This window comes from Ochotona princeps, chromosome 4 (assembly GCF_030435755.1).
Source record: "Ochotona princeps isolate mOchPri1 chromosome 4, mOchPri1.hap1, whole genome shotgun sequence".
NCBI lineage: Eukaryota > Metazoa > Chordata > Mammalia > Lagomorpha > Ochotonidae > Ochotona > Ochotona princeps.
This window is the reverse complement of record NC_080835.1, coordinates 4,190,524-4,217,462: the sequence shown is the minus strand read 5'-3', so window position 1 is coordinate 4,217,462 and position 26,939 is coordinate 4,190,524. Positions and strand designations below refer to the sequence as shown.

At 51.4% G+C, this 26,939-nt stretch overlaps 1 protein-coding gene across 1 annotated transcript; it reads left to right on the top strand.

Moving 5' to 3' along the window:
- On the top strand, positions 1–25,645 carry LOC101521107 (RNA-binding protein 14). Its single transcript, XM_058664147.1, has 8 exons — positions 1–590; positions 6,026–7,487; positions 8,252–8,458; positions 17,892–17,984; positions 18,569–18,728; positions 19,488–19,908; positions 22,802–23,495; positions 25,221–25,645. The coding sequence occupies exons 1-7, from the start codon at positions 254–256 to the stop codon at positions 23,485–23,487; spliced, it is 3,366 nt and encodes a 1,121-aa protein (XP_058520130.1). The 5' UTR covers positions 1–253; the 3' UTR covers positions 23,488–23,495; positions 25,221–25,645.
- The last annotated feature ends 1,294 nt before the right edge of the window (positions 25,646–26,939 follow it).

The window sequence follows — 26,939 nt, the reverse complement described above, 5'->3', positions numbered from 1 at the left end:
TTTCCCGGCGCTCTGCGATTGGCTGCGCCGGAGAGCCATCTTCTGTCCACCCTTCTGATTGGCTTCCGGAACGCGCGGGAGGCGGCTCTCGATTGGCTAGGTCGGCGCGCCTGCGCGGCGGGGTTCTCGGTCGCCAGCCATTCCTGAGGAGGAGGACTGCCGGTCAGACGGTCGTCTCGCCTGTGGTTTGGAAGGAGCGGGTCCCGGGTTTCCGGGAAAGGCGGCTGCCGCGGCCAGAAGAGGGGGGGAAAAAATGAAGATCTTCGTGGGCAACGTGGACGGGGCGGATACGACGCCGGAGGAACTGGCGGCCCTCTTCGCGCCCTACGGCACGGTCATGAGCTGCGCCGTCATGAAACAGTTCGCCTTCGTGCACATGCGCGAGAACGCGGGCGCTCTGCGCGCCATCGAGGCCCTGCACGGGCACGAGCTGCGGCCGGGGCGCGCGCTCGTGGTGGAGATGTCGCGCCCGAGGCCTCTCAACACGTGGAAGATTTTCGTGGGCAACGTGTCGGCCGCTTGCACGAGCCAGGAATTGCGCAGCCTCTTCGAGCGCCGCGGGCGCGTCATCGAGTGTGACGTGGTGAAAGGTAACGACGCGGGGGCGCGCTCGGGGCTGCGCGTGCATGTGCGTGCGTGTGTGTGCGCGCGCGTGCGCTGGAGGCGGGGTGGGGGCCACTTGATGAGCCACGCCCCTTGTCCCCCTGCCCCCTCCCCGGGCGTCCGGTCACTGCGCGCGGCTGGGGAGGGGTCGGGGTCAGCCAGCGAGGTGGCGGCCCCACCCCGCGGTCCGGGCATCACACAGCAGGTGGCTCTGGGTGGGTGCGGCGGCTTTACCGGGCCGGGGGGTGGACGGGGTGGGCAGCGCGCCTTCTCCGAGGTGGTCTCGATCCCGAGCGGAAAACTGGGACGTGGACGGGCCGAGCTGAGCCGGATGCTGGAGCGAGGGGCAAGAGATGTCGCTCCTTCCCCATACTTTTCCTCTCCAGACGTCGATCGGAGCCAGGGAAGAGGGGGACAAAAGGTGGGGGGCCGTCCTCGTGTCCCCTCACGGTGAATGCTCAACCCCCACCCCCGCCCCAAGTGAAGGTAACGGGCCCTCCTCGAACGTTGCTCGGGCTGGGATCTTTTTAGGATCGTCCGGCGCGGGTACAGGAGTGGGGGTGGGGAACCCCTGTTTCTCTGCCTCACCTTTTCCCTCCCGGACTTGACGGTCGAGAAGCCGTGGCAGCTCGGTGCTTTCCAGCCTCCACAGTCTTGGTGGTGTCTTCGCCCCCACCCCCAAACCTGGCTCCATTCTGCATAGGCTGGAAACCCTAAGCTTTTGTATGTGAGAGAAACGCCCCTTCTCCTAGCCTTCACTCGCCCAATCTGTCCCTTGCTGGCCTGGCAGAGGGCTGGGGGCATGGGCTGGCTCAAGGGAAGCTGGGCAGGAGGTCTTGGTTAAGTTCCGGCTTAACGAAGTTCCTCTGGATTGGCCCTGCCCTTGGAACCCTCAGGGAAAATCCTTTCTTTGCACCTTTTAGGGCTGACTTCCTTGTTGGGGTCTCTTTTACAATCCGAGTTCTTGGTCCCTTAGTTCTTTCACAGTGACAAAATCTGATGGGACAGCCCTTGTCCTTGCTGTTGGCCAGTTTCTTTACAGATTGGGAACCAGGGAGCAAGAACTTAGGCCCTGTCACCCTGGTGGGGGCCGCTTGGTAATAGGATCCCCTGATCCCAGCTCCACACCCACGTTACATGCATACCTGCTCCTGTGGATGGAGGCAGGTGCCTGTGGCCCCCTCCCACTCCAGGATGGCACACCGTTGGACATCTAGGGAAGGCCTTGTCCTGTGTGGCTCCTGCACCCCACCGCACTGTCGGGTCGGGATGTCGCTGCTGCTGTGCTGAGGCAGGCTGTGTGGCGTGTGGGGTTTTGTGTTTTCTTAGGAGAGTGGGGAGGGTCCCAGGTTGGGTGTTTGAGCAACAAGTGGATTGGGGTTGATGACTCAGAGAGTTTTGATTAAGTACCAGCTTCCTTTTGTGATTCTTAGAGTGGCTCTTAGCTTGGGAGTTGAGAATCTTGCATTCCAGGGGACACTGCATTCAGTGTTGCTTTTGGATGGCAGAGAAAGCCGACAGCTTGCATTGCATTGCGTCAGTAGGGAGTGATGGGCAGAGCTTCATGAACTGCACCTGATTTTCAGAACTTTTGACTGGCTCCGAGAGCTACGTGTGCATTCTGACCCTTTGTAAACATTTGGTCAGCAGAAACGCTGGACTGGAGGGAGTATGTGCAGCTGCTGTTTGTAATTAGGCTGTTGGGTAACAGCTTCTGGTGTAGACGTGGGGGAGATTTTGGCCAACACAGCCTCCTTCCTGACACCTCTCTGTTGACTTGAAGCAGGGGAGGTTTTAGACATGGGGAGTGTTTTGGAAGGGGCAGGCCTGACTCACTGAGTCAGAATCTGCCTCACTGCCTGGGCTGAGAATTGGCACTTGGTCATCCCCATGTTGGCTGTGTTGGTTTTGGAAAGTGTTGAAGCTTGGTATTGCCCAGGACATTCAGCTCTTTTTATTTCACTGGAAGAATGTAGTTGCTTGGTTACTGTAGGAGCTTAGATATGATTGGTAGGGCAAAAAGAAAAAATCTCCATAGCAACAGTGGATCACAGTCACAGCTACAGGGTGCTCAAAGATCAGCACTTTCGGAATCATCTAGGAAGTCCAGTCAGAAGAGGAGAACCTTTCCCTTCTTTTTTGCAGGTGGAACTTGCAGCTCCATAATGGTAAAGATGTCAGGGTAGGAAAATCACTTTTCCGTATTTTCTTAAGTTTGGCACTGAAAGAGCTGTGATGACACCATATCATTGGGTCTCTGTAAAATATTTCTTGCTAGTCTCAATGCAGTAGTTTAATTTCCTTTCAGAAGATTCCTTGAATTTGTTCTCCAGGTAGGCAGGTCCCTGGGCCTCTTCAGATCTCTGCTTTTTCCCTCATTGTCCCACGGCTGCTGGCTTTATGAGTATCGTTTTGGCATTTCTCTGTCTGAGCTTGACTTTCCCACTCTGGTGGAGCTTAGCTGCCTGACACTGTGTCACAGTTGCCTAAGAAACAGGCCTAGGAACTTCTGGATATAATTTGGTCATAATTCTATCAGATGGTTTTGGGGGACCTCATTCTATACCTAGCTCATCTTGGTGATCAGTTGAATTGTCCATGCGAACTTAGTTTCCAAATATCAGTATCTGGTCTAAGTAAAACTCAACAAAGTAGGAAGTCAACAGTGGATATCCAGTTGTTCTTGTAAACCCTTTTTTAATTTTATTTATTTATGTCTATTTATGTATTTATTAGCATTTTTATTTGAAAGGTAGATTTTTAGAGAGATCTTTCATCCGCTGATTCACTCCCCAAATGACTGCAATAGCCAGAGCTGAGCTGAGCCAATCTGAAGCCAGGAGCCTGCTCTGGGTCTCCCATGCAGGTGCAGGGTCTCGAGGCTTTGGGCCATCTTCTACTGCTTTCCCAGGCCAGACCACTGGATGGGCAGTGGAGCAGCCAGGGCACGAACTTGTGCCCGTATGGGATATCAGTGTTTGGAGGCAGAGGATTGAATTGCTATGGTGCCACACCAGCCCTAGCCCATTGAAGCTTTTTGGAGGGTATTTTTGGTAGTTCTTTTTAGAATTGGGAGCTTGGACAAAGTATTCAAGGATGTGGTACGGTTTGTTAATTCCTGACTCTGGAGATTGTCTGTCCCCCCTCGGTCCTCCCAGTCTAACTTTAAGCTTAGCACTTCCTGCTCTTTGAGTGAACTTTTTGTTTGCTGCTGCTTTTTCCAGGTTGCTTGGCCATTCTGAGCAAAAGCCCAGTGGGCACTTTTAAAGAAATCTTAGACCACACACTGCTGTTTTTAGCTTACTCTTCCTATGAGAGGCGAGCTTGGAGGATTGGAGGACTGTTGGATTGCAGAAGGGAACATTTAATTTTTCACAGTTGGTAGATGAGGACTCTGGCTCTGGTCAGGGATATGTTGAGTACTAAGTTAGGATGGTTTGTTCGTCTTTTTAAGATTTGTTTATTTTTATTGGAAAGGAGGAGATAGAAAAAGATCTTCCATCCGCTGATTCATTCCCCAAGTGGCCACAACAGCTGGAGCTGAGCCGATCCGAAGCCAGGAGCCAGGAGCTTCTTCTAGGTCTCCCACATGGGTGCAGGGTCCCAGGCTTTGGGCCGTCCTCCCTTGCTCTCCTGAGCCACAGGCAGGGAGCTGGATGAGAAGTGGGGCAGCCAGTACGTGAATCAATGCCCACATGGGATTCCGGCACATGGAAGGTGAATATTTCACCACTGAGGCATCTTTTTTTTTTTTTTTTTTTTCTTGTCATCTGGAAATGTTTAAGTTTGCTTGTACAGATGCATGGCGTGTGCTTATTAGAGATGGAAAATAATCCACAGGAAAATAAGCCTCTGGTTATTGTTAGGTTTGAACGATCATAGTCCCTTATTTCACAGGGCACTTCTGTCTTGAATCTTGTGAGGTTAGGTAGGATAAACTTGTCACATGGGAAAATAAATGGTAAGTTCCTGAAGATCTTGTAAGAGTCTGATCTCTGGGTCTGCCCCAGCATGTCTTCTGCTGTACCATACATCTGACTTGTACTTCTGATTCATTTTTATTCTTGTTGTGAGGTTTCTGACACTGTCCTCAGGCCCAGGGACATCACTTGTCCTTTAGGAGAGGGCCTCTCGACATGACATGGGACACTTGTTAGAGGTCTGAGCGGCATTCTTCGCGTCTGAGAGAGTGGACCTTGCGGTTCAATTGGCAGCGGTTCCTCCAGCTGCTGTGACGGCTGGAGTTCTGGCACGTGGGGTCCTGGAAGTAGCCACAGGCCTGGCATGAGGTTAAGTGCAGGGTCTGTTTTCCACAGGCTTATCTTGTGTTGTGGGTTTGTGAGTATGGATATGATTCAGAATTTGCTCCTCCCCCTGCTCTGGCTTCCTGCTGTGTTTATAAATGAATGAACTTCAGGGTCAGCAGCCTGTCCTACCTTGAGTCAGAGTGCAGAGCCTGCTGGCTGCAGCTGCTGTGGCAAGAAAACAAATCTTTCGCACGAGCATTTGACTCTGTTAACCGGAGTGCAGGGGTGCAACTCCACCTCTGTCCTTCCGAGAGGAAATAGCCGAGGACCAAGTGTGGCCTGGAGAGTTCTGCTAGGGGGCTGTTTGCATTTCCACATCTGGAAATGGCTTGTGTAGGATCCTGGTTCTCCCCTTTCGGTCCTGAGGCACAGGCCTAGCTTACACAGGGACTTCTCAGGTAGAGTGGTGAAGCAAGAGGGCGAGGAAGAGCCACGAGGTCCTGGTTGGAATGTGAACTCTGAGGACTCTGCTTTCCTGCAGCGTGGAGATAGCAGTCCAGGAGTTTGTGGGGCGTTGGAGGAGGCTCTGGTCATCAGAGTGCTTTGAAAGCTGCAGTGCAAACTGCGAACAACAGTTGAGGTCACCCTTGGTGGAATTTTTTTATGAGCTGCTTGCTCATCATAGCCCATCTCGTTTCTTAATTGGATCTAGGGGAAAAATGGGTCGTGCCAACCCCCAAGCAGTTCTTCAGTGCTGGAGAGCTGAGTCTAAAGTGTGAGCTCTAGTGTTTGGTGAGCTTGAGTTGACAACACTGAATAACTGAGTACTCGGCAGCCCGTTCTGCATTTTGTGTGCTGGTTTATGCTAACAGGGCCTGTGAAGATGTTGAATCCCGTGTTTCAGTTCCTCTTTCTGCTTTCTTTGACCAGGGAGTTGGGTGAGGTGGAAGGGCAAAAGGAAGAGTAGGGGAAAGGCCATCGGCAAAGGTGCCAGCTTGGGAGACAGAAACCTTGTTATTCGGGAGCCATGTTTTATGGTGTACTCCACCTAGTAGGGTTTGGAGGCCTGGAGTAGCTGGCAACAGCTGGGTGCTGTTGATGTGTCCAATTTGGGACCCAGCGGGTAGCATGCCCTACCCCCCTAATTGCTAACCCTCTGTCTGCTGCTTTATCAGACTACGCGTTTGTTCACATGGAGAAAGAAGCAGATGCCAAAGCCGCCATCGCGCAGCTCAACGGCAAAGAAGTGAAGGGCAAGCGCATCAACGTGGAGCTCTCAACCAAGGGTCAGAAGAAGGGGCCTGGCCTGGCTATCCAGTCTGGGGACAAGACCAAGAAACCAGGGGCTGGGGATACGGCATTCCCTGGAACTGGTGGCTTCTCTGCCACCTTCGACTACCAGCAGGCTTTTGGCAACAGCACTGGTGGCTTTGATGGGCAAGCCCGTCAGCCCACACCGCCTTTCTTTGGTCGCGACCGCAGCCCCCTGCGCCGTTCACCTCCCCGAGCCTCGTACGTGGCTCCTCTGACGGCCCAGCCAGCCACCTACCGGGCCCAGCCCTCAGTGTCGCTGGGAGCTGCCTACAGGGCTCAGCCCTCTGCCTCTCTGGGCGTGGGCTATCGGACTCAGCCCATGACGGCCCAGGCGGCGTCCTACCGTGCTCAACCGTCTGTCTCCCTGGGGGCCCCGTACCGGGGCCAGCTGGCCAGCCCGAACTCCCAGTCAGCCGCCGCTTCTTCACTTGGCCCATATGGAGGAGCCCAGCCCTCAGCCTCGGCCCTCACCTCCTATGGGGGCCAGGCGGCTGCTGCGTCTTCACTCAACTCCTACGGGGCTCAGGGCTCCTCCCTTGCCTCCTACGGCAACCAGCCATCCTCTTACGGCGCCCAGGCTGCCTCTACATATGGGGTTCGTGCAGCAGCTTCCTCCTACGGCACCCAGGGAGCAGCTTCCTCCCTAGGTTCCTACGGGGCTCAGGCAGCCTCCTACGGGGCCCCGTCTGCAGCTTCCTCCTTGGCTTACGGAGCGCAGGCAGCTTCTTACAGTGCCCAGCCCTCGGCCTCCTACAGTGCCCAGTCTGCTCCGTATGCTGCTCAGCAGACTGCTTCCTACTCTTCCCAGCCTGCTGCCTATGTGGCACAGCCTGCCACAGCTGCCGCCTATGCCAGCCAGCCAGCCGCCTATGCTGCACAAGCCACTACCCCGATGGCTGGCTCCTATGGGGCCCAGCCAGTGGTCCAGACCCAGCTGAATAGTTACGGGGCTCAAGCATCGATGGGCCTGTCAGGCTCCTATGGGGCTCAATCAGCGGCTGCGGCCACTGGCTCCTATGGGGCCGCAGCTGCCTATGGGGCCCAGCCTTCGGCCACCCTGGCAGCACCTTACCGCACTCAGTCAGCCTCATTGGCTGCTTCCTATGCTGCCCAGCAGCATCCTCAGGCTGCTGCCTCCTACCGTGGCCAGCCGGGCAGTGCCTACGACGGGGCAGGTCAGCCGTCTGCAGCCTACCTGTCCATGTCCCAGGGGGCCGTTGCCAACGCCAACAGCACCCCGCCGCCTTATGAGCGTACCCGGCTCTCCCCACCCCGGGCCAGCTACGACGATCCCTACAAAAAGGCTGTCACCATGTCGAAAAGGTACTGTATGCCCCTCCGCCCCTGCCCCCAGCTGGGGCTTAGGGCAAGGGGCTGAGGTTGGCACGGGAGGGAAACTGGAGCCACTGGCCCCTCCCTCGTCTTGTTTTTCTTTACTCCCTTGGGATGTCCCGAGGCTGGGAGGGGTAGCATCTGTGAGGTTTTCTGGTAGCCAGCGTTCAGGTGGAGCATAGCACTCCAGCCTGGGATGGTGCTGGCTAATGAGGCCAAGCGAAGCGTCAGCTGTCGAGGCTAGCCCACTTGCAGCGGAAGCCATCGTCTTTGGGATTGTGGCCCATAGCCTTTCCCACTGTCTCAAGGATCTTTAAACCTGTTCCATGGTTGTCCTGTTTTGGTGGGTGTGAAAGAGTAGTCCCTTTGGCACTCAACTGTCTGAAGGCAAGTTGATGAGTTGCGTCCACTCTGGGAAGTGGTGGACTTTGCTTCCATTCGCCGTTCTATTGATAGCAGGGTCTGTCTGTAGGGCCCAGGGGTGGAGCTACTTTGTGGTTTGGGAATGTAGACCAAATCCACTTCGACCAGTTGGGAAGGGAGGACTTCAGCGGAGGGCTTGGTTTCCCACTGAGTTGAACCCTGGGCTGGATTTTGTGGCCTGGATAGTTATGAGTCTTCTCACTGAAGGAGACCAATCTTTTGGATGTCAGTGTGATCACACCCTCCCTGTCCCCATTGGCATCTCCCCCATGCCCACCTGGAGCCCTCCCCTCAATTGTCTCATTCACCAACTGTCTTCTTCTCTCGACTAGGTATGGTTCCGACCGGCGTTTAGCCGAGCTCTCTGATTACCGCCGTTTATCAGAGTCGCAGCTTGCGTTCCGCCGCTCGCCGACAAAGTCCTCGCTGGATTACCGTCGCCTGCCCGATGCTCATTCCGATTACGCACGCTATTCGGGCTCCTATAATGATTACCTGCGGGCAGCTCAGATGCACTCTGGCTACCAGCGCCGCATGTAGGGCCTTCCTGGGAATGGGGCACCGGAGGGAGGGAGGGAGGGAGAGGTAGGGTAGGGGCCAGACCCAGGTTACAGCGACTCTGGCCCACCACCTCTCCCTGGTCTGGTTTTCCATCCCTTCCACCACGTGAGCCTTCCCCAGGAGGTGGTCCTTCGAGTATTTGGCAGGAACCAACTTCGTCCCTTCGTCTCAGCAGCAGAGCTTGCTGCTGGCTCTGCATCTGCGGTTTTGCCCTCCTCCCTGCCTCCCAGTTCCCCAGAATGGGAATTTCTTCTGTGTTTTTATTTTGTTTTTTCCTGGTTCCCTTTTATTTTGTGTGCGATGTTTAAGCTCATGTGGATGGGAAGCAGCCTGCAACCGAGGTCGGCGGCACCTTTTTTTATTTAGATGTGAGGGGAGGCCAGGAAAGGCCTAACTGAACCATTTCCTATGCGCCAAACTGCCAGCAGTCCAGGGTCCCTGACTGTCCCTCTGGAGACTGTGTTGAGACTGAGTTCCTGTTGGGACAGTCGGTGGGTGTGTGCCCAGAACTCTGCTGACCACTGATGTGCTAGTTGGTGGTGAGCGGCAGTCCAACTTCCCCATCTCCCCAAGTAGGTGGCATTAGAAAACCTTAATTTTTTCCCTTTTGTATGGACTACAAATAAAACTTGGGGCGATTTGCAGTTTGGAAGCCTGGCTGTTATTGTTGTGATTGCACTCAGTGTCAGAGGAGACAGTTTGACGCCCAGGAGGACATATCAGCTTCGGGGAAGGCATCTGGCAGAATCTGGCTGTGAGTGGGGTGAGAGTGATTTCCTGCCCAGAGGAGTTTAGCTCATCCTTGTTCTAGCCTGCCAGCTTGGACTGGAGAGTCGAGAACAAGTGTTTTGGACGTCCTTGGGTTGCACTTTGAGCACACCAGGACACAGCAACTAATGCCCATTTTCCTCTGCCTGTACTCGACCATGTTCCCTGACTTTTCTCCAGAGACAACCTGTGCTCCAGCAGGGTGGTTCTGGGGTTTTGGTTCTCAGATAAGTGGGGGATGGGGTGCTGTGATGTTTACAAGGAACTTGTGGTTACTTCTGGTGGTGGGCTCAAGTGAGTGCTGGGGCTGGGATCGGCAGTCATTGTGGGGTGGGGAGGTGTCTGTGGTATGGCCCTGCAGTTGGAGAAAGGAAGGGCAGGGAGAATTGGAAACAGACGTGGAGCATTCTGGCTATAGAGCTGGTGCCTCGCCTGTTGGACGTCATTGTGGAACGTCCTCCCTGTGTCCTGCCAGCCCTGTGTCCTTTAGGGCGCTCGGCTCTTCTCACCTGATGGCTCAGGTGGGGTACAAGCATAACCAAGTAGGGGTGCTGGGATTGGGTGAGGATTTGGAAGGTGGTTTCTGCTGTTTTTATTCCTGGGTTGGGAGTTGAACACATGAACAAATAAAAAGACATGGAAGTTCCAAGCTGGGAAGAAATGGAGGCTTGAACTGGCTGGTTGAACAAAAGGTCTGTGGAATGGGGTGCTCCTGAGGCTCCTTTGGGAAGAGGGGCTCTGGAGACTTGGCTAGAGTAAGGGAACTGCGGAAGTGTTTATGTGGCGGGCAGGTGGCTGGCTGGTCATCTGCTTCCTTCATTAGCTTCCTTATGGACACTTTGCCCCAGAGTTCTGCTTTTTCTGTGTCCAGCTTGCAAAACACCACTGTGAGCTCTTATCTAGGTGCTGAAGGGGTCTCCAGGAAATGGGGGTGGGAGGCCTTTGCTTCTGTTTCTGCTTATCGCTTTACCTTCAGGTACTTTGCTCCATTTCAGGGAAGACAAAGTTGATAGGTTTTTTGTTTTTTCTGTGTGGTTGTTACTCCGCACTATGAAGGGTGATTGCAGGGTAGGATGGTGGCCCGTGTGTTTGCAGTATTTGTCATGGTGGGTTTCTGTCATTTTCCTTTCTCTCTGATAACCCCACTGTCCAATCCCATGGTTCCTGCAAAAGCAGAGGACCCATGTTGATGTCTCCTTGCAGCCCCAACCCGGCCTGGATAATTATTACCCTTGCCCAGCTGTCATCTGTAGGTTCTGTAGCGGTTGCTGCCTCACCCCTCAGGCTTCTGGTTGGTAAAGCCAGAAGAAGCTACACAGCTAAATCATTTATCATTTTACTTTTTCTTGCAGATTGTTTTAAAATTCTTTTTTGTGTTTAAAGATTTATTTCATCATTTATTTATTTATTTGCTTTTTTATGGAAAAGCAGAGACATAGAGAGGAGAGACAAAGATCTTCCATGCACTGGTTCACTGCCCAAGTGGCAGAGCTGAGCTGATCTGAAGACAGGAGCCAGGAGCCTCTTCCAGGTCTCCCACGCGGGGTCAGGGTCCCAAGGCTTTGGGCCGTCCTCTGTTGCTTTGCTAGTTCATAAGCAGGGAGCTGGATGGGAAGTGGAGCAGCCTGGAGGTGAACTGTCACCCATATGGGATCCCAGCACATGCAGGGTAAGGATTTACCCACTAGGCTATCACACTGGGCTGGGCCCTTTCCTCTCTTTTTTATTTAAATTGTACCACCTTTGTTAATCTGATAACCTACTGCTCTCTTACTTTGCTTTTTGTGGCTGTCTGGTTTCCAAAATCCTGTAACTTGGGAAAAGTTGGGTCTGGGTGAATAGGATAGACACTTCATTTGTTTGTTTTGAGGTGGGAGGGATAAGCTTTCGGCATATCTTCAGATCAACCAGCTTCTGCACTGCTCACCCCTACATCGTGGCCTTCGTTAACGAAATTGTAGTTGGTTTACTCCTGGCACAAGATCACAGGAGGCTTCTAGCCTTGTCAGCCTGCTCTCTTCTGATATTTTGACCTTGTTTTAAGTTATGTTTGGGCTGGGTCTGGGCCCGTATATGCTTTAGTAGAGCTAATAGAATCTTCCTCGAAGGACCATGCTTGACAGGTACGCTCGCTTTCTAGTTTTCCCATCTGTTAAGCTCTAACAGAAGTCTGTGAAGGGACTGTTGGGCCTCCATTCATTTTTGTCTTAAGATGCCCTGTTAAGCCAAGTAAGTGGATTATAACATGGAATGAGTGGTCAGATTTATGAACTAGTCTGCTGTATACTAAAGGAGAAGAGATGCATACCATATGAAAAATGCCGAAATTTAAAAGGTCATGAAGAGCTAAGTCTAGAATTTTCCAGAGGAAAACTTTTTTGTTTTTTTGTTTTTTAAGACTTAGTTATTTTTATTGGAAACGCAGATTTCCAGAGAGAAGGCCATAGAGAGAGAAAGCTCTTTCATACGCTAGTTCACTAAAGTTTCCACAACTTCTGGATCTGTGCTGATCTGAAGCAAGGAGCCAAGGAGCTTCTTTCAGGTCTCCCATGCAGGTACAGAGAGAGTCCCAGGTTTTGGATCATCCTCTGCTGCTTTCCCAAGCCATAAGTAGGGAACTAGATGAGAAATGGGGCAGCTGGGACATTGGTGCTCAAATGGGATCCTGGCATTTGCAAAGCGAGGATCTGGCCAGCCACTAAGCCATCAGCACAGGGCCCAGAGGGGGGAAATCTTTTTTTTTTTTTTTTTTTAAGATTTGATTTTATTAGACAGTCAGATATACAGAGAGAAGGAGACAAAGAGAGGAAGATCTTTTGTTCAACGATTTCACTCCCCAAGCAGCCACAATGACTGGAGCTGAGCCAGTCTGGAGCCAGGAGCTTCTTCTGGTCTCTCACGCAGGTGCAGGGTCCCAAGGCTTTGGGCCGTCCTCTTCTGCTTTCCAGGCCACAAGCAGGGAGCTGCAAGGGAAGTGAGACGAAGAAAAATTCTTTAGGTTTTGGATCCAGCTTCAAGTCATTCAAGATACATATATATGTAAAGTACCTGAAAGGCAGGGCACAGGGAGTTCAGTCCTTGGGCTGACCTTGGAAGAATTTCCAGCCTGGAAAACAGGATGTTGAGTGAAGTAGTTACAGTTAGTAACCAGTGCTTGGCAGATTGTAGGTCAGGAGGAGAGCATGTCACAGTCCCCACAGGGACTTTCTAGAGATTACTTTTTAGAGACAGGATTTGACTTGAAAGCTGACTTGACACAGACTTTCAATCTACAAAACTTTAATTTTATTTGCAAGCCGAGAAAGAGCTTCCCTATTCTCATTCACTCCCTAAATGTCTGAAACTGAGGGCTGAGCTAGGTGAAAGCGGGAGACATTTAGCCACCCAAGTCTCCTTGGAGGATGGCAGGGACCCAAGTACTTGAGCTGTCATCGGCTGCCATGGTTTGCTTTAGCAGGAAGCAAGATCAGGTCCCAGCCCGCAGCCCAGGCGTTGCAGTGTGGGACACAGTGGCCACACAGTATCTCAACTGCTGTGCCCAGTGCCTGGCCCTGACATTTTGTACAATCGACTCCTTCCCGTTTGTGTAAGGGCTATGAGACATTGGTCATGTTGGGAACGCTTCATGAAGATGTGTTATTTATAAAATGGGAATATTTATTGTATGGCTAAGCACTACTTGAAATGCTTTTCTTATATTAATCATAGCAATCCTAAAGAATTAATGTGTTTATTTCTAAGCCTCCTTTGTATATAGGGAAATTGAGGCTGTCGGCTAATTAATTTTGTAAGATGACATGACTACAAAGTGCTAGGTCAAAGAATTGGACCAGCCATTTTAAATCATTCCATACTCCTGATTGAAGAGTACATGGAAGTGTCAGGCCTCATATACAGTCACTGTTCTAGATGCTAGCCATCTCCTAGAAGAATGAACATGGCCTGCTGAGCACACAGCTGAGCAGACGTTGGATGTAGGTTGAGCGCAGCATTCTCAGGGAAGGTGTTTTTTCTTTGTTAAGGTTAATTAATTAATTAATTTATTTTTTAAAGATTTTATTTTTATTACAAAGTCAGATATACAGAGAGGAGGAGAGACAGAGAGGAAGATCTTCCGTCTGAAGATTCACTCCCCAAGTGAGCCGCAATGGGCTGGTGCGCGCCGATCCGATGCCGGGAACCTGGAACCTCTTCCAGGTCTCCCACGCGGGTGCAGGGTCCCAAAGCTTTGGGCCGTCCTCTGCTGCTTTCCCAGGCCACAAGCAGGGAGCTGGATGGGAAGTGGAGCTGGCGGGATTAGAACCGGCGCCCATATGGGATCCCGGGGCATTCAAGGCGAGGACTTTAGCTGCTAGGCCACGCCGCCAGGCCCAAGGTTAATTTATTTATTTGAAAGAGTTACAGAGACAAGCAGAGATCTTCATCTGCTAGTTCACTTCCCAAATGGTTGCATCAGTCAGGCCTGAGCCAGGCCAAAGCCAGGAGCCAGGAACTTCTCCAGGTCTCCCACGTGGGTGCAGAGTCCCAGGACCTTTAACCATCCCCTGCTGCTTTCCTTGGCGGCAAGCAGTAAGCTGGAACAGAAGTGGAGCAGCCAGGACATGAACCGGTGGCAGGATTCTGGTACTGCAGCTGGAGGCTTAGCCCAGGGTAGTGAGTAGCACTCACTAATTTAACTTTCAGGCTACTAGACCACATCAGTTTTGGCTCTTCATCTCTGACAACAGTTTTTGTGTCCTGAGATCAGCTCTATTTCTGTCCAAGTATAGGGAACTGCAAAGGCATAAAGGCAGGCTAAGAGAGGTGTAGCTGGCAGTGCAATTGGAGGCCTGGGAAACCAACTTCATTTGGCCTGCTGGTGGTTCCTGAATTTCTAGAGAATGCTAGGATTTGAGTCCTGTCACATTTGTGGGCTGGGACGTAGGGTACTTATTAGATGTGTAACTTACATACAAGCAGTTTTCAAAGAGTTATGGAATAAACATTTTAAGCTTGATTTTTCCATGAATTTTTTGGAATATGCTAATATTTTCACTCCTATAAGGATGCAACTAATACTGTAATCATTGTTTACTCCTAAATTTGGATTTGCCCCTCATCCAACTCCTACCCCCTTTTTATTACTTGAAAAAATAAAAAGATTTTGGACCTGGCACAGTGGCCTAGCAGCTAAAGTCCTCACCTTGAATGTGCCGAGATCCCACATGAGCGCTGGTTCTAATCATGGCAGCTCCACTTCCCATCCTGCTCCCTGCTTGTGGCCTGGGAAAGCAGTTGAGGACGGCCCAGAGCCTTGGGTTTCTGTACCTGTGTGGGAGACCTGGAGGAGGTTCCTGGCTCCTGACTTCGGATCAGCACAGCACTGGTTGTTGAGGTCACTTGGGGAGTGAATCATCAGACAGAAGATCTTCCTCTCTGTCTTTGCAATAAAATATCTCACTTTGCAATAAAAATAATCTTTAAAAAATATTTGGGGGCCCAGCACTGTAGCCTGGTGGCTAAAGTCCTTGCCTTGGACACACTGGGATCCCATATGGGCATCTGTTCTAAGCCTGGTGGCCACGCTTCCCAATCCAGCTCCCTGCTTGTGGCCTGGGAGAGTAGTTGAGGACAGTCCAAAGCCTTGGGACCCTGCACCTATGTGGGAGACCTAGAAGAAGCTCCTGGATCCTGGCTTTGAATTGGTTCCACTCTTGCCGCCTTAAATAAATAAATAAAAAAGATTTATTTTTATTGGTAAGGCAGCCAGATCAGATTTAGAGAGAGGAGGAGCGATCTGTCACTGGTTTACTCCCCAAGTAGCTGCAGTGTCCAGAGCTGAGCTGATGTGAAGCCAGGAGCTTTGTTCTGGTCTCCCACACGGTTGTAAGGTCCCCAGGCTTTGGGCCATCCTCTGTTCCTTTCCGAGGCAGTGAGCAGGGACCTGGATGGGAAGTGGAGCAGCCAGTCCTTGAAACACTGCCCATATGGGATCCCGGTGCTTGCAAGGTGAGGATTTAGCCATTGAGTCATCCTGTTGGGCCTAGCTTCCTTTTTTAAAAAACAGTATTTGGGCTCAACACAGTAGCCTAGTGGCTAAAGTCCTTTCCTTGCATGTACCACCCGCATCCCATATGGGCCCGGTTTCATGTCCCAGCTGCTCTACTAAGCTTCCAGCTTTCTGCTGGTGGCCTCGGAAAGCAGTCAGTGGTGGCCCAAAGCCTTGGGACCCTGAACCCATGTGGGAGACCAGTGGGTCTCACGTGAACCAGGGGATGGAGGATTTCTCTGTCTTTCCTCCTCTCTGTAAGTCTTCCTTTCCTGGCTTGATAAATAAATCAAAAAAATTATGTGATTGGGAAGTCAGAGTTGGAGGGAGGGAAAGACAAAGAACAAGGAGCGATCTTCCATCCACTGGTTCACTCCTCAAAAGGCCACAACAGCTGGAGCTGAGCTGATCCAAAGCCAGGAGCCAGGAACTTCTCCCATGTGAGCACAGGCCCATGGTCTTGGGTTATCTACTGCTTCCTTAGGCATGTTAGCAGCAAATGAGAACCTAAATGGAGCAGCTGGAATGGTACCATATGGAATGCTGGTACTGCAGCTGAACAGCAGGTGTGCTGCGCCACCGTGCTGGGCCCTCTTGTGAGTCTAGGCTGTCAGCCATCCATTGTGTGCATTGCATTATTGTTGAAGATGTAGAGCCAGAAAATTTATTTTTGGCTCTGACAAAATGTTAATGGCTTTGGACATGTCATTTCTTAGCAACTTGGTAGCCTGGTGGACAAACTAAGAGTCACTAAAACGGCACATAGGCTATGTCATTAAGGCAAGGTGAGTGTAAACATTGTGCCTTCCATTCAGTGTCATTCTCAGGAGGTGGCAAGGTACAGAATTTGCCTTAAAATTTATTAAAGATGTGTTCTTGTTTTATTTGACATTTTTCCATCCGCTGGTTTTTCAGTCCAAAAATGTATACAAAATGGGAGTGTGCACTTCACCCATTGGCTCACTTTCCCAGTGCCTGGAGCAGCTAAAGTTGGCCAGACTGAAGCTAGAGCACATGTCCCTGGTGCCTGCCAGGGTGGCAGCAGCAGGAACCCAGACACCCTGCCAAGTGGGGTGCTGGCTGGCCTGTCGTGCCCCAGACACCACTACCACCTCATTGGGTATTAATTAAAAAATGTTAAAGAAGAAAACTTAAATTTTTATTTTTTAAAGATTAATGTTTTTATTTGAAAGGTGGAGTTAGAACGAGAGACAGATCTTCTATCCACTGGTTCACACTCAAGTGGCCACAGAAGCCAGGAGCTTCTTTCAGGTCTTCCATGTTCCTGCAGAGAGAGAGAGAAGCCATCCTCTTGCTTTCCCAGGGAGCTGGATCTGAAAGTGGAGCCAGAGCTACAGGTGGCTACTTAATTTGCTGTGTCACAGCACCAGACCCTTTAAGTGTCTGTAGTACATTTGGGTAGGTGATCAATGAGACATCTGAGTGAAAAACCTCTACTTCAAACCTTTGTTCTGCATGTGTCAAAGTGGTGATCCAAAGATGTTAGTGCCCCTGCTTTGAGACTGGAGAATTGGAAAGGATAGAGGTGAAGACCTATGTTTTTAAAAGTACTGATGTGCATTCATGTTCTTTTTAATTTTTTTAAAAATACTTTCAGTTGAAAGGCAGATTTACCGAGAGAACAGAGTGAAGGATCTGCATCCACTCGTTCACTGCCAAATGCCATAATGGCTGGAAGTGTTCATCTGGAGCCCCAGAAGCCAGGAGCTTTTTCCTGGGCCTTCTGCGCGGGTGCAGGGGTGCAAGCACCTTGGCCATCCTCTGCTTCTTTCCCAGGCTGTCGGCAGGGGCTGGATCTGAAGAGGGGCAGCTAGGACACCGGTGCCCATCTGGGATACTGGAATTGCAGTTGGAAAATCAGCCTTTGAGCCATTGTGTTGGCCTCCACATTCTTGTTCTTAACCTGCCACTGCCTGAAAGTCCAGTGTCTCCCTTTTGATGATCTAGAGGTCAACTTCTGTGTCCTTCAGTTTGTTAGATTAGTCAACAGATGTGCCAGGCAGAGTTGTCACAGGAGGGAGCATGAGATAAGGAGAGGTTCCTGCCCGTCGGATTGACTGAACAGAAAAGAAGATGCTTAATGGAGAAATGATCTTCTATAAACTCCACTGCCGCCATCATCCATGCTTTTGGGATGACACAGTTTGTATAAGAAAAAGCCGTGGTTTCAAACCTCTTGTTACCAAGGCCAGGATCTGCAAGCTGATACAGGGAGAGAGGAGATAGCCTTGGCGTTAGGGGCTTGTTCTACTGGAGGGAGACCTGAGGGAGAGCCTTGGGACTTGGCTGCTTCAGGATACCAGGTGTTCTGGGCTTGTGGTTGGCTTCCCGTCCGCAGACACGCAGCTCCTTCAAAGTTCTTGGCCGGTTTTCTGCTTTTGGACTGAATAATCCATTTATTTGCAGCAGCGCTGCAGCACTCACACCCACTTCATTCCTCAGCCAGGAGTGGGGAGCTTGGTGCTGGCTGTCCAGGCAGGATGGCAGGGCGCCCGCTCGCGCCCTCGGCCAGCATCCGCGGGAAGCTGCTCCCAAACCGCTCTCCTTTCCCTACCCCGACTCGGTCTTCATCCCCTCCCCTGCGTGTCCTGCAGTGTCCTCACGCCCTCGGCAGCCCACTGCTCCCAGCGCTCGCCCCCTCCCCGCAGCTGGAGGCCTGAGTATGTGATTATGTGCGTGGCCGAGGGGTGAGAGAAGAAAATGACCGGACAGTGGACTCTGAACAATGGCCTTTTGATTGCCCTTTGCTGACGGGTTGAAACCTCCGAACTTTGGCAGGTGGCGCCCAATAAAATGAACCAAACACGACCTCTGCGGCTCTGGTTCTTTCTCAGGGCAGGAAGGGAGCCAGGAGGTTTCACCTTGAACGGGGCGGCCCTGGGCGGGGGTCGGTGTCCCCGGGGGTCTGTGTCCCCAGGGGTCGGGTCCCTTGCGCTTCCGCGTTCTCGGTCACTGGCTCGAGGGGCGGTGGTAGAAAAGGCCGCGTGGGGCGCGCACGTGGAGGTGGGAGGGGCGAGAGGGACGAACTTGGCGCCACGGAGCTTGGCGGGTCAGCTGCGCCCTCCCGCTCCGCTAATGGCGGGCCGTGCCTCCACGGCGCAGTGCACGCCGGTGGTCCCGCCCTCACGGCGGCCTCTTACCCAATCGGTGGCTTTGGCTTCGTGATGCTGGTGTTCATTGGCTGTCGCATAAAAGCTCCGCGGTTACTGACGCTTCCACCTCTCCCCGACCTCTCAGGTAACTGGCGTTCCTGGTAGCCAATCGGATAGAGGATCTCCGGGAACGCCCGCCTTATGCTTGACTGGACGGCCAATCCAGCGATAGACTCACCTCCCCCTCTACCCAGAGTCACCGCTGCGTCCGCCGCCATTTTAGCGTTTTGTCAGAAGCGTCCGCGCGGGGACGAGGAGACCCTTGCTGGTTTTCGTGCGGTGAGAGACCCCGAGCCCTTCCGCCGTCTCTTTGGTTCTGTTCAAGCGCCGTCTTACCCCAGCGGGCATCGGTGGTGTCCCGGTCGGGTCGCGCACTCGGCGCCGGTCCCTGAGAGCCGACGTGTGTCCTCGGCGCTGCGCGGTAAGCCCGGGCGCCCTTCCCCCACCGCGCACCGGGAGCGCCCGGCCGGCTGCTGCGGGGAGGCCTGCCCCGAGGAGGCCGCACGCGTGTCAGTGGGGCGGGAAGCAGCCAGGCGCCAGCCGCTCCGGCACCGTCCCCGCCGCGTCCGCCCCGCTCCATCACGCCTTGGCTGGGACACCCCGAAGCGTAGCCGTTAGAAGGTCCGCTCTTGCAGAAGTGGCTTCGGTTACTGGGAGAGGACGAATTAATTTGTAACTTTATGCAGAAGTCTGCAACAGGCCAGTAGTTAAAACTTACTCCTCTGTGATGGTTGTAATGATGCAGAGAGAAGCCAAGTGCCCTTGACCGTTGCTGCTTCTCTCCCTTTCCATGCCTTGTTGAGGGTGTCCAGCTCCTGTGGAATCCTTTTGTTTAGAAGGTCACGTTCTTAGAAGTTCCCTGGTGGGCGTTAGAGTGGGCATTAGTCATTTCCACTTTCTTGTGTTGGTTGTGTGGGGGTTCGAGTTGGGACATGGGTGGAAATAAATGCCGTGGAAGGAGCTGGCTGCATTCATGCATAGCATTCACTGGTGTGGGCCGAAGGTTTTTTGCTGGAAGTCTTGTTTGTTGTTTTTCAGGCCTTCGAGATGGTGAAGCTGTTCATCGGAAACCTGCCCCGGGAGGCCACGGAGCAGGAGATCCGCTCCCTGTTCGAGCAGTACGGGAAGGTGCTGGAATGTGACATCATCAAGAACTACGGCTTCGTGCACATCGAGGACAAGACGGCGGCCGAGGATGCCATCCGCAACCTGCACCACTACAAGCTGCACGGCGTGAACATCAACGTGGAAGCCAGCAAGAACAAGAGCAAAACATCCACCAAGCTACACGTGGGCAACATCAGTCCCACGTGCACCAACAAGGAGCTGCGGGCCAAGTTCGAGGAGTACGGTCCGGTCATCGAGTGTGACATCGTGAAAGATTATGCCTTTGTGCACATGGAGCGGGCGGAGGACGCGGTGGAGGCCATCAGGGGCCTTGATAACACAGAGTTTCAAGGTGAACCTCCTTGGGGAGAGTTGAATGTGTGCTATGTGCAGGAAAGGGAGGGACATGGTGCAGCTGCTGAGTGGGGGTGGGGAGATTTGGAGGCTTTGCCTAAGGTGAAGAAAAACTATCCTAACTTTTATTTGAAGCCCTTGAGGTTTTTGTGCTTATCGGTGCAGAAATCCTTTTTTCTGAAGATTTCTCTGATTCTTGTCCTCCCACCCCCTGCACATTGCAGAGTGCTTGCCTCTGATCCTAGCGCCTTGGCTGAGTGTCGGCGGACATTGGCCTTATTTGACTTAGGAGCATCCTGGCAAGGGCAGTAGGAGTGGAACGCCTCAGTCTCCCTCCATTCCCCCCCTGCTGTTAATTTTTCAGGGAAGTTACCTAGTGTTTAAGCTGCTGTTCTTATATTGTATTATGCTGTACCAAGGGATTGCTTTTTGAGGATAAGCCACTCTGGAATTTTGAGGGTGATTTCAGGAGTTTCTGGAGAGGAAGCACTGGGGTTATATCGCACAGTCACAGCATGTCTTTTCATTGATGCTTACGCATCTTGGGTACCTGGAGCACTTAGGTGGGGGTGCGTTGTTTGTGCCTAGAGGGCAGCCTGGTACCCTGTGGGAAGATGCAGTCTTGATTGCAGATCCTGGGGTATACTTGGTGCTTGCCCAGCCCCTTGTTGTCTCCAGTGTGGGACTGTGCTTTTTCCCTTGGCTTGAAATTAACCTCCATGAAAATATATTGTGTTCCCATAACTAATAACTGTATTTGAAGGCTAAATTTTGACTCTGTTGCTGTGAACAGAATGATCTTTTCCTGAGGAACCTCCTTGCTCAGAGGCCTTGCTGCATTTGGCATTCGTTTCCCTTCAGTTGGGTGGGACTGTGGGGCTGGAGCACTGATGATCTTCCCCCATGTAATGCGTGCACTGTCACATGCATTACTCTCCCTTATTAGGAGAAGGTGGCACAGGTCTCCCAGGTCTGGTTTGCTTTCTTTTTTTAATTGGCAAGTTGAGAATTATTTTGTCAACAACTCAATTGAGAGCAGGAGGCTATTCCTGTAGAGGGTTGTGGGGAGATACTTAGGTTTTGGGCATTGTTCCTCGCTTTAACTTACTGATAGAGTAGAAAGTGTCAGCTTTTGGTGGTTACATGGGGAGAGCGATGATGATTCAGGAAGAATTTTTGCAATTCTAAGGCATCAGAACTCTGGCTCAGTTCCAGTGCCAACCTGTGATTAGTCATTTTTGCTCTTTATTATAGGAAAATACTGAGCCTTAAAGCATTTCGATTTTTTACACAGGGGTTCTATTTGTATGTTTTAATGTTTATTTGGTCTTCTTTTCAGTTGCAGTGGTGGGTGTGTTGATTGCCCACTTGAAGCAGATCTATCTTAAGTATTTTTTAAGATTCGTCTTTTTCTAGCGTGGGAATGGACAAATCCTTACATTAAGGGTTTTCAGAAGACTTTTGACATGAGTGTACTTGGTTAGTTTGCTTTCTGTGGATGTTATCAGGTACCAGTGCTCCCACAGGCAAATGCCAAAGGATGCAGCCTTCAGGCACCCCTTTACTGTCTTGCAGCTTGGACCTACTGCACGGAATGTTTATGCCGAAACTTTCTGTGGTGTTTGGTCTTTATACTCCTCTTTCTTCACTGTATCTCCTTGTCTCATAGACCCTGCCTTTATTTTGCAGGTAAAATTGTGTATCGTAGGCCTCTGATGATGGAGGCCAGTGTGTTGACTCTCCCTTGTTCTGAATATTTGCTTCTGTGACATCTGCATGCTTAGTTGTATCAAAGCTAGCTGCCTAGTGTTGCCGGTTAGAGTACCTTGGAGGTAAACTGGTAGGTCGTGAGAGGGAAAGGTGCAGTGTAACTTGTTCTTCCATAAGATTTCTACTTTGGTTGGATTTCCAGAAAACTTTTTTTTCTATTCCCTGAGTACAAATTACGGTTTTCACATAAAAACACTAAGTGCATGTTCTTAGACTCTCCCAGCCTTAGGTGAAGAGGTGATGCTTTAGCCCTAAGCTGAGTGGTCGCTTGTACCACTGCCTGGCTCGTGGTCCTCCATGGTGCTCAGCCCCTTTCTTGGCGACTCAGGCACTTGGTGAAGTGTGTTTTATTCGATCCTGCTAGAGGGTTGTTGAAATGGGTGTCAGTTTGTAAAGGATGATTACCAGAACAAAGAATTAAAAGACCCAGTAAAGGGAGAAAGTTATTCTTTTTTTTTTTTTTTTTAAGATTTATTTTATTTTTATTACAAAGTCAGATATACTGAGAGGAGGAGAGATAGAGAGGAAGTGGAGCTGCCGGGATTAGAACCAGCAGCCATATGGGATCAAGGTGAGGACCTTAGCCACTAGGCCACGCTGCGGAGCCCAAGGGAGAAAGTTATTCTTATGTTATGTCTCCACCTCCCCAATTCGTGAATACTTTTCCTTGAAACTCGCTTGCCACATTTAGCCACAGAGTCGTTCCAGATTTTACTTTAATGGTGATAACTTTAGTCCTTTGTGGAATCGGTTGTCTTAGGGAAGACCTGATATGTCAGAAACTTGCAGGGCATTCCTATTTATCTGGATATTTGACAGCAGGTCACTGTGTAGGTTTTTGCCCATATTTACATGACAGCGGATGAGACGTTTGCTTTTTGAGCGCGAGTTGTTTATTAAGCCTAAGCCAGTGGTGACTTGAGCATTGCCAGATATCAGGTCATTACACTTGATCTATACTCACATGCTAGGCCTTTTTATTATTTTTAAATCCTTTTGGCAGTGATGAATCCTGTTTTAAGAGTTTTCTCGTTAAAACCATTGCTGTGACCAGTGTCTGGGATCGGGGCTGGGCAATGACTAAGAGTGATAGCAACCCTTCTTGCGTCTGTTTCTTCAAGGCAAACGGATGCACGTGCAGTTGTCCACCAGCCGGCTTAGGACTGCGCCCGGGATGGGAGACCAGAGCGGCTGCTATCGGTGCGGGAAAGAGGGGCACTGGTCCAAAGAGTGCCCGGTAGATCGTTCGGGCCGCGTGGCGGACTTGACCGAGCAGTATAATGAGCAATATGGAGCAGTGCGTACACCGTACACCATGAGCTATGGGGATTCATTGTATTACAACAACGCGTACGGAGCGCTCGATGCCTACTACAAGCGCTGCCGTGCAGCCAGGTCCTATGAGGCAGTGGCGGCTGCAGCTGCCTCCGCGTATAATTACGCAGAGCAGACCCTGTCCCAGCTGCCACAAGTCCAGAGCACAGCCATGGCCAGTCACCTCACCTCCACCACTCTTGATCCCTACGATAGACACCTGTTGCCGACCTCGGGAGCTGCTGCTGCCACAGCTGCTGCTGCTGCAGCAGCCGCTGCTGCTGTTACCGCAGCTTCCACTTCATATTACGGGCGGGATCGGAGCCCCCTGCGTCGCGCTACAGCCCCAGTCCCCACGGTTGGAGAGGGCTACGGTTACGGGCATGAGAGTGAGTTGTCCCAGGCGTCAGCGGCCGCGCGGAATTCCCTGTACGACATGGCCCGGTATGAGCGGGAGCAGTACGCGGACCGGGCGCGGTACTCAGCCTTTTAAAGCTTGAGGTGAGCGCGGTGGGGTGTCCCCATTCTGGTTTGCCGTCCCCCTCCCCACCCCCTGCAGCCTAAAGGGCTCCAATTAGGCTGCCCTGCTTGCTTGCTTTTACAGGGTTAGGGTCAAGGTTACTAGCATGGCTCAGAGGCTAGGGAGAAGCCCTCACTGCTTACCTTTGACATTTGTAAATGTCCTCTGCCCTCTGGGCTATTTTTTCCTAGGCTCCTGGTGATAGGGGTCAATTTGATTCCATTTGTGTCTAGAAAAATAGACTGGTGTGCTGGTCAATCTTGGGTCACACCTGTGTGCTCGAAGTGAGCAGAACTTGCAACTCGGACATTCAGACTTCAGATACGCTGTCTCACAGAGCCTTGGTCGAGTTTTCTAACTATGTGACAGAACCGTTCTGTGCCATGGGAAAGGTCTGGCACCATGACCTGAAGACCGTTGCTGCTCAGGTTCCAGTTGTCTTAAACCTCCCAGAATGGCGTCATCTTCATCTTGAAGCCTGTTTCTGACATTACCCCATGAGAGTGTATTTGTTTTAAGATTGATTTACTGATTTGAAGGCACAGTTAGAGAGGGAGAGACAGTTCTTCCAGTGCTGGCTCACCCTCCCAGTGGGTGCAGAACAGCAGGAAGCTGGTCTGCAGTGGAACAGTAGAAGGCAAAGTGGCACTGCAGGGGGCTGGCGCTGCTGTGCCACAGCACCGACCCACCCCTGCCAGGAGCTTTATAGTCATTGCTTAATGGTAAGTTGGCAACACAGAAAAGTAGAATGCATGTCTTGTCTGATAAAGGCTGGCCGACCCAAATCCATCTCTCCAGTGAGCTGAATGTAGTACCCATCTACATCTTTACATGTTTCTGAGAATAGTCCTTTCATTAGTTTGTTTAGGTTTTTTAAAAGTGATTTCCACATTTCTGTGTGACAATCTCATTTCTTAAAGAAGTGTACTGGTCACTGGAGTTCAGTGTGGGAGCTCTGCCTTCGTCTTTGCCCTGCCTGTTGGAGGTGTGCACATCTCTGACGCCAGCGGTTACACCACAGGGCCTCTGGCTGTTTCCTCCCACACACATTTGGAGTCCTAGTCCATTTGGCTGTACTCGGTGTATTCTCTTCGGACACTTGCCAGATTTGGACTAACTCCTGGTGCGTTTAAAGACCTTGCCATTGATCCTTAAATGATCTGTCATCTTTTTAGGTTCGCTGCACCTGACACCTGGAGTCATTTGATAGGAAATCGCTGGTTGGGCTGCAAGAGAGACTTAAGTTACAAGCAGCTTGATGTGTCGTTAACACATGTCCCCCGGTTCCTTCTGTAAGAAGTTAGTCTCTTCTCTGGGCAGAGTTGGATGTCCTCAGGTCTTAGAACTTGTTCAGTTGATGCTGCATTTGTCTAGACTTGAGTGGTTTTTAGCTTGGACCTTGGGAGCAGCTCCCAGATTGAAACACACTGCTCTTTCACCCAGAGCTGTTTGTAACCTTTCCTTTTGTCCTGTCCTCCCATGACAGTTGTAAGAACACAAAAGAAGATGCACTGTGTTAGAGTGGCCTCAGTCTGCCGTTAACTTGCCATTCGTCCTCTGGCTCCGTGCCTTCCCAGAGCTCATGGTACTGGGAAAGGGTGCGAGCGTGTTGGAGAGGACTGTGGAGCTAGCAGTGACTGTTGATGTTCTTTGTGCGGAGAAGCCCTGAGGCCCTGCTGTAAGCGCTGTGTTGTGCTCTCTTTCAGGTGGGATGTGTGGGGGCTGAAATGCGGAGCTGCGCTTGTGCATGACAACACCCTGCGTGGTACCCCATCTCCGGGACGGTCTCGGCTCTGTGCGGTCAGGCCCTCGGCAACTGTGGACCTTAATTAACCTTGCTCTAAGTTCAGACCGCCTCTTCCCCTCTATTGCCCGTTTTCCTGTTCTTCAGTGCTCTGTAGTTTCCCATTCCTGTTCTGTTTTCCCAGCAGGCCTCATTGTGTGCAGAATGTGGTGGGGGCCGGGCTGTTTCCTGCCGTACCTCCTGCTCCCAGTGGGGGTTGGGTTTGGGAATGACGTTGATGAGAGAGTGAGACGCTCCTTGGGTCTCTATTTGGCCTAAAGGCTGGACCTATAGAGTTGGATCACTTTTTTTTTTCCTTTATGGTAAAATAAATGGTTTTTTAACGCAGGGTTTGTGTGCTCTGAGAGAGTTCTTGCTTGGGTTTCTTTCTGAGTTCTTTGCTTGTGCACAGACGAGATGGGGAGGGTGTAAAGTTTAGCATGACCATGACCGCAGTTACTTTGTGCCAGAGGAGTAGAAGATCATATGGAAGAAGCAGGCCAGGCAGTTGGGCAGCCTTATTCCAGTGAGTACTACCACCACTGGTCTGCTTTTTCCAGAATCGCCCATGTACCAGGAGTCTCGAGCCGATGGGTCTTCCCGTGTAAACACCCAGGCAGCATAGCTCGAGTTATTTCCAGGAAGAGTTTGGAAAGAAGAGTGAAAAAAAATTTTTTTTCCATGTCATGGGAGAATTAAACTGTGATTCAGTCATTTTGCTGCTGCTTTAGGGCCGTAACGCCTTGTAATACTGGCACCATTTTTGTGTAACAACATCCCAAAGACGTGAAGGGGCACTGGCTCGTGTGGCCTGCGTTTGGCAGCTCACAGGGGATGTGGATGGGGACAGGCCCCGGCAGGGAGCTGCACTGCTCAGTGGTTGTGGTTCAGGGCTGATCACACAGGAGCAGCAGCTGCTTGCTAAGATCCACATTGGTGTCCAAACTCTGCTTTAATATACATATACATACTATGTTTCTTCTTCATCCAGACTCAGCATAATACAAGACTGCCTGGTGTTTATCACGCTTTCAGCACCTGTCCTGTGCCAGGCACTGGGCTTTCAGCACAAGGGTGTGATGGGAGGAAAAGGGGCTGGGCTTGGAGAGTCCTCAGATGTTTTTATTTCTGTCTGGCTGATGGATCTGATTTGTAGGTGGCTAGATTGGAGCAGCTTTGAATCGATGTGTAATTTCTCAGTCTGTGTGCGAGGCCCTGTGCTAGGCGTGTTTTGTTCGCTGTGGCTAGGTTGGTTCCTGTCTGCCGCTGCCGTGAGGCTTTTTCCTTGAGCACGGGCTTGTCACTAGCTTGGCACTTTGCATCAGTTGGACTCAGGTCTGCTGCATGCAGTTGGTAAGTATGAAAACGTGGAGTTTAACATCAGTCAAGTCAGTGTGTTTTGTTTTATTGGTTGGTTTTGCAAGAAAGCATCTATATGTTGGATATATGAAAGCACTTCAAAAATTACAGAAAATAGGGCCTGGCGGCGTGGCCTAGCGGCTAAAGTCCTCGCCTTGAACGCGGCAGGATCCCATATGGGTGTCGGTTCTAATCCTGGCAGCTCCACTTCCCGTCCAGCTCCCTGCTTGTGGCCTGGGAAAGCAGTTGAGGATGGCCCAGAGCTTAGGGACCCTACACTCGC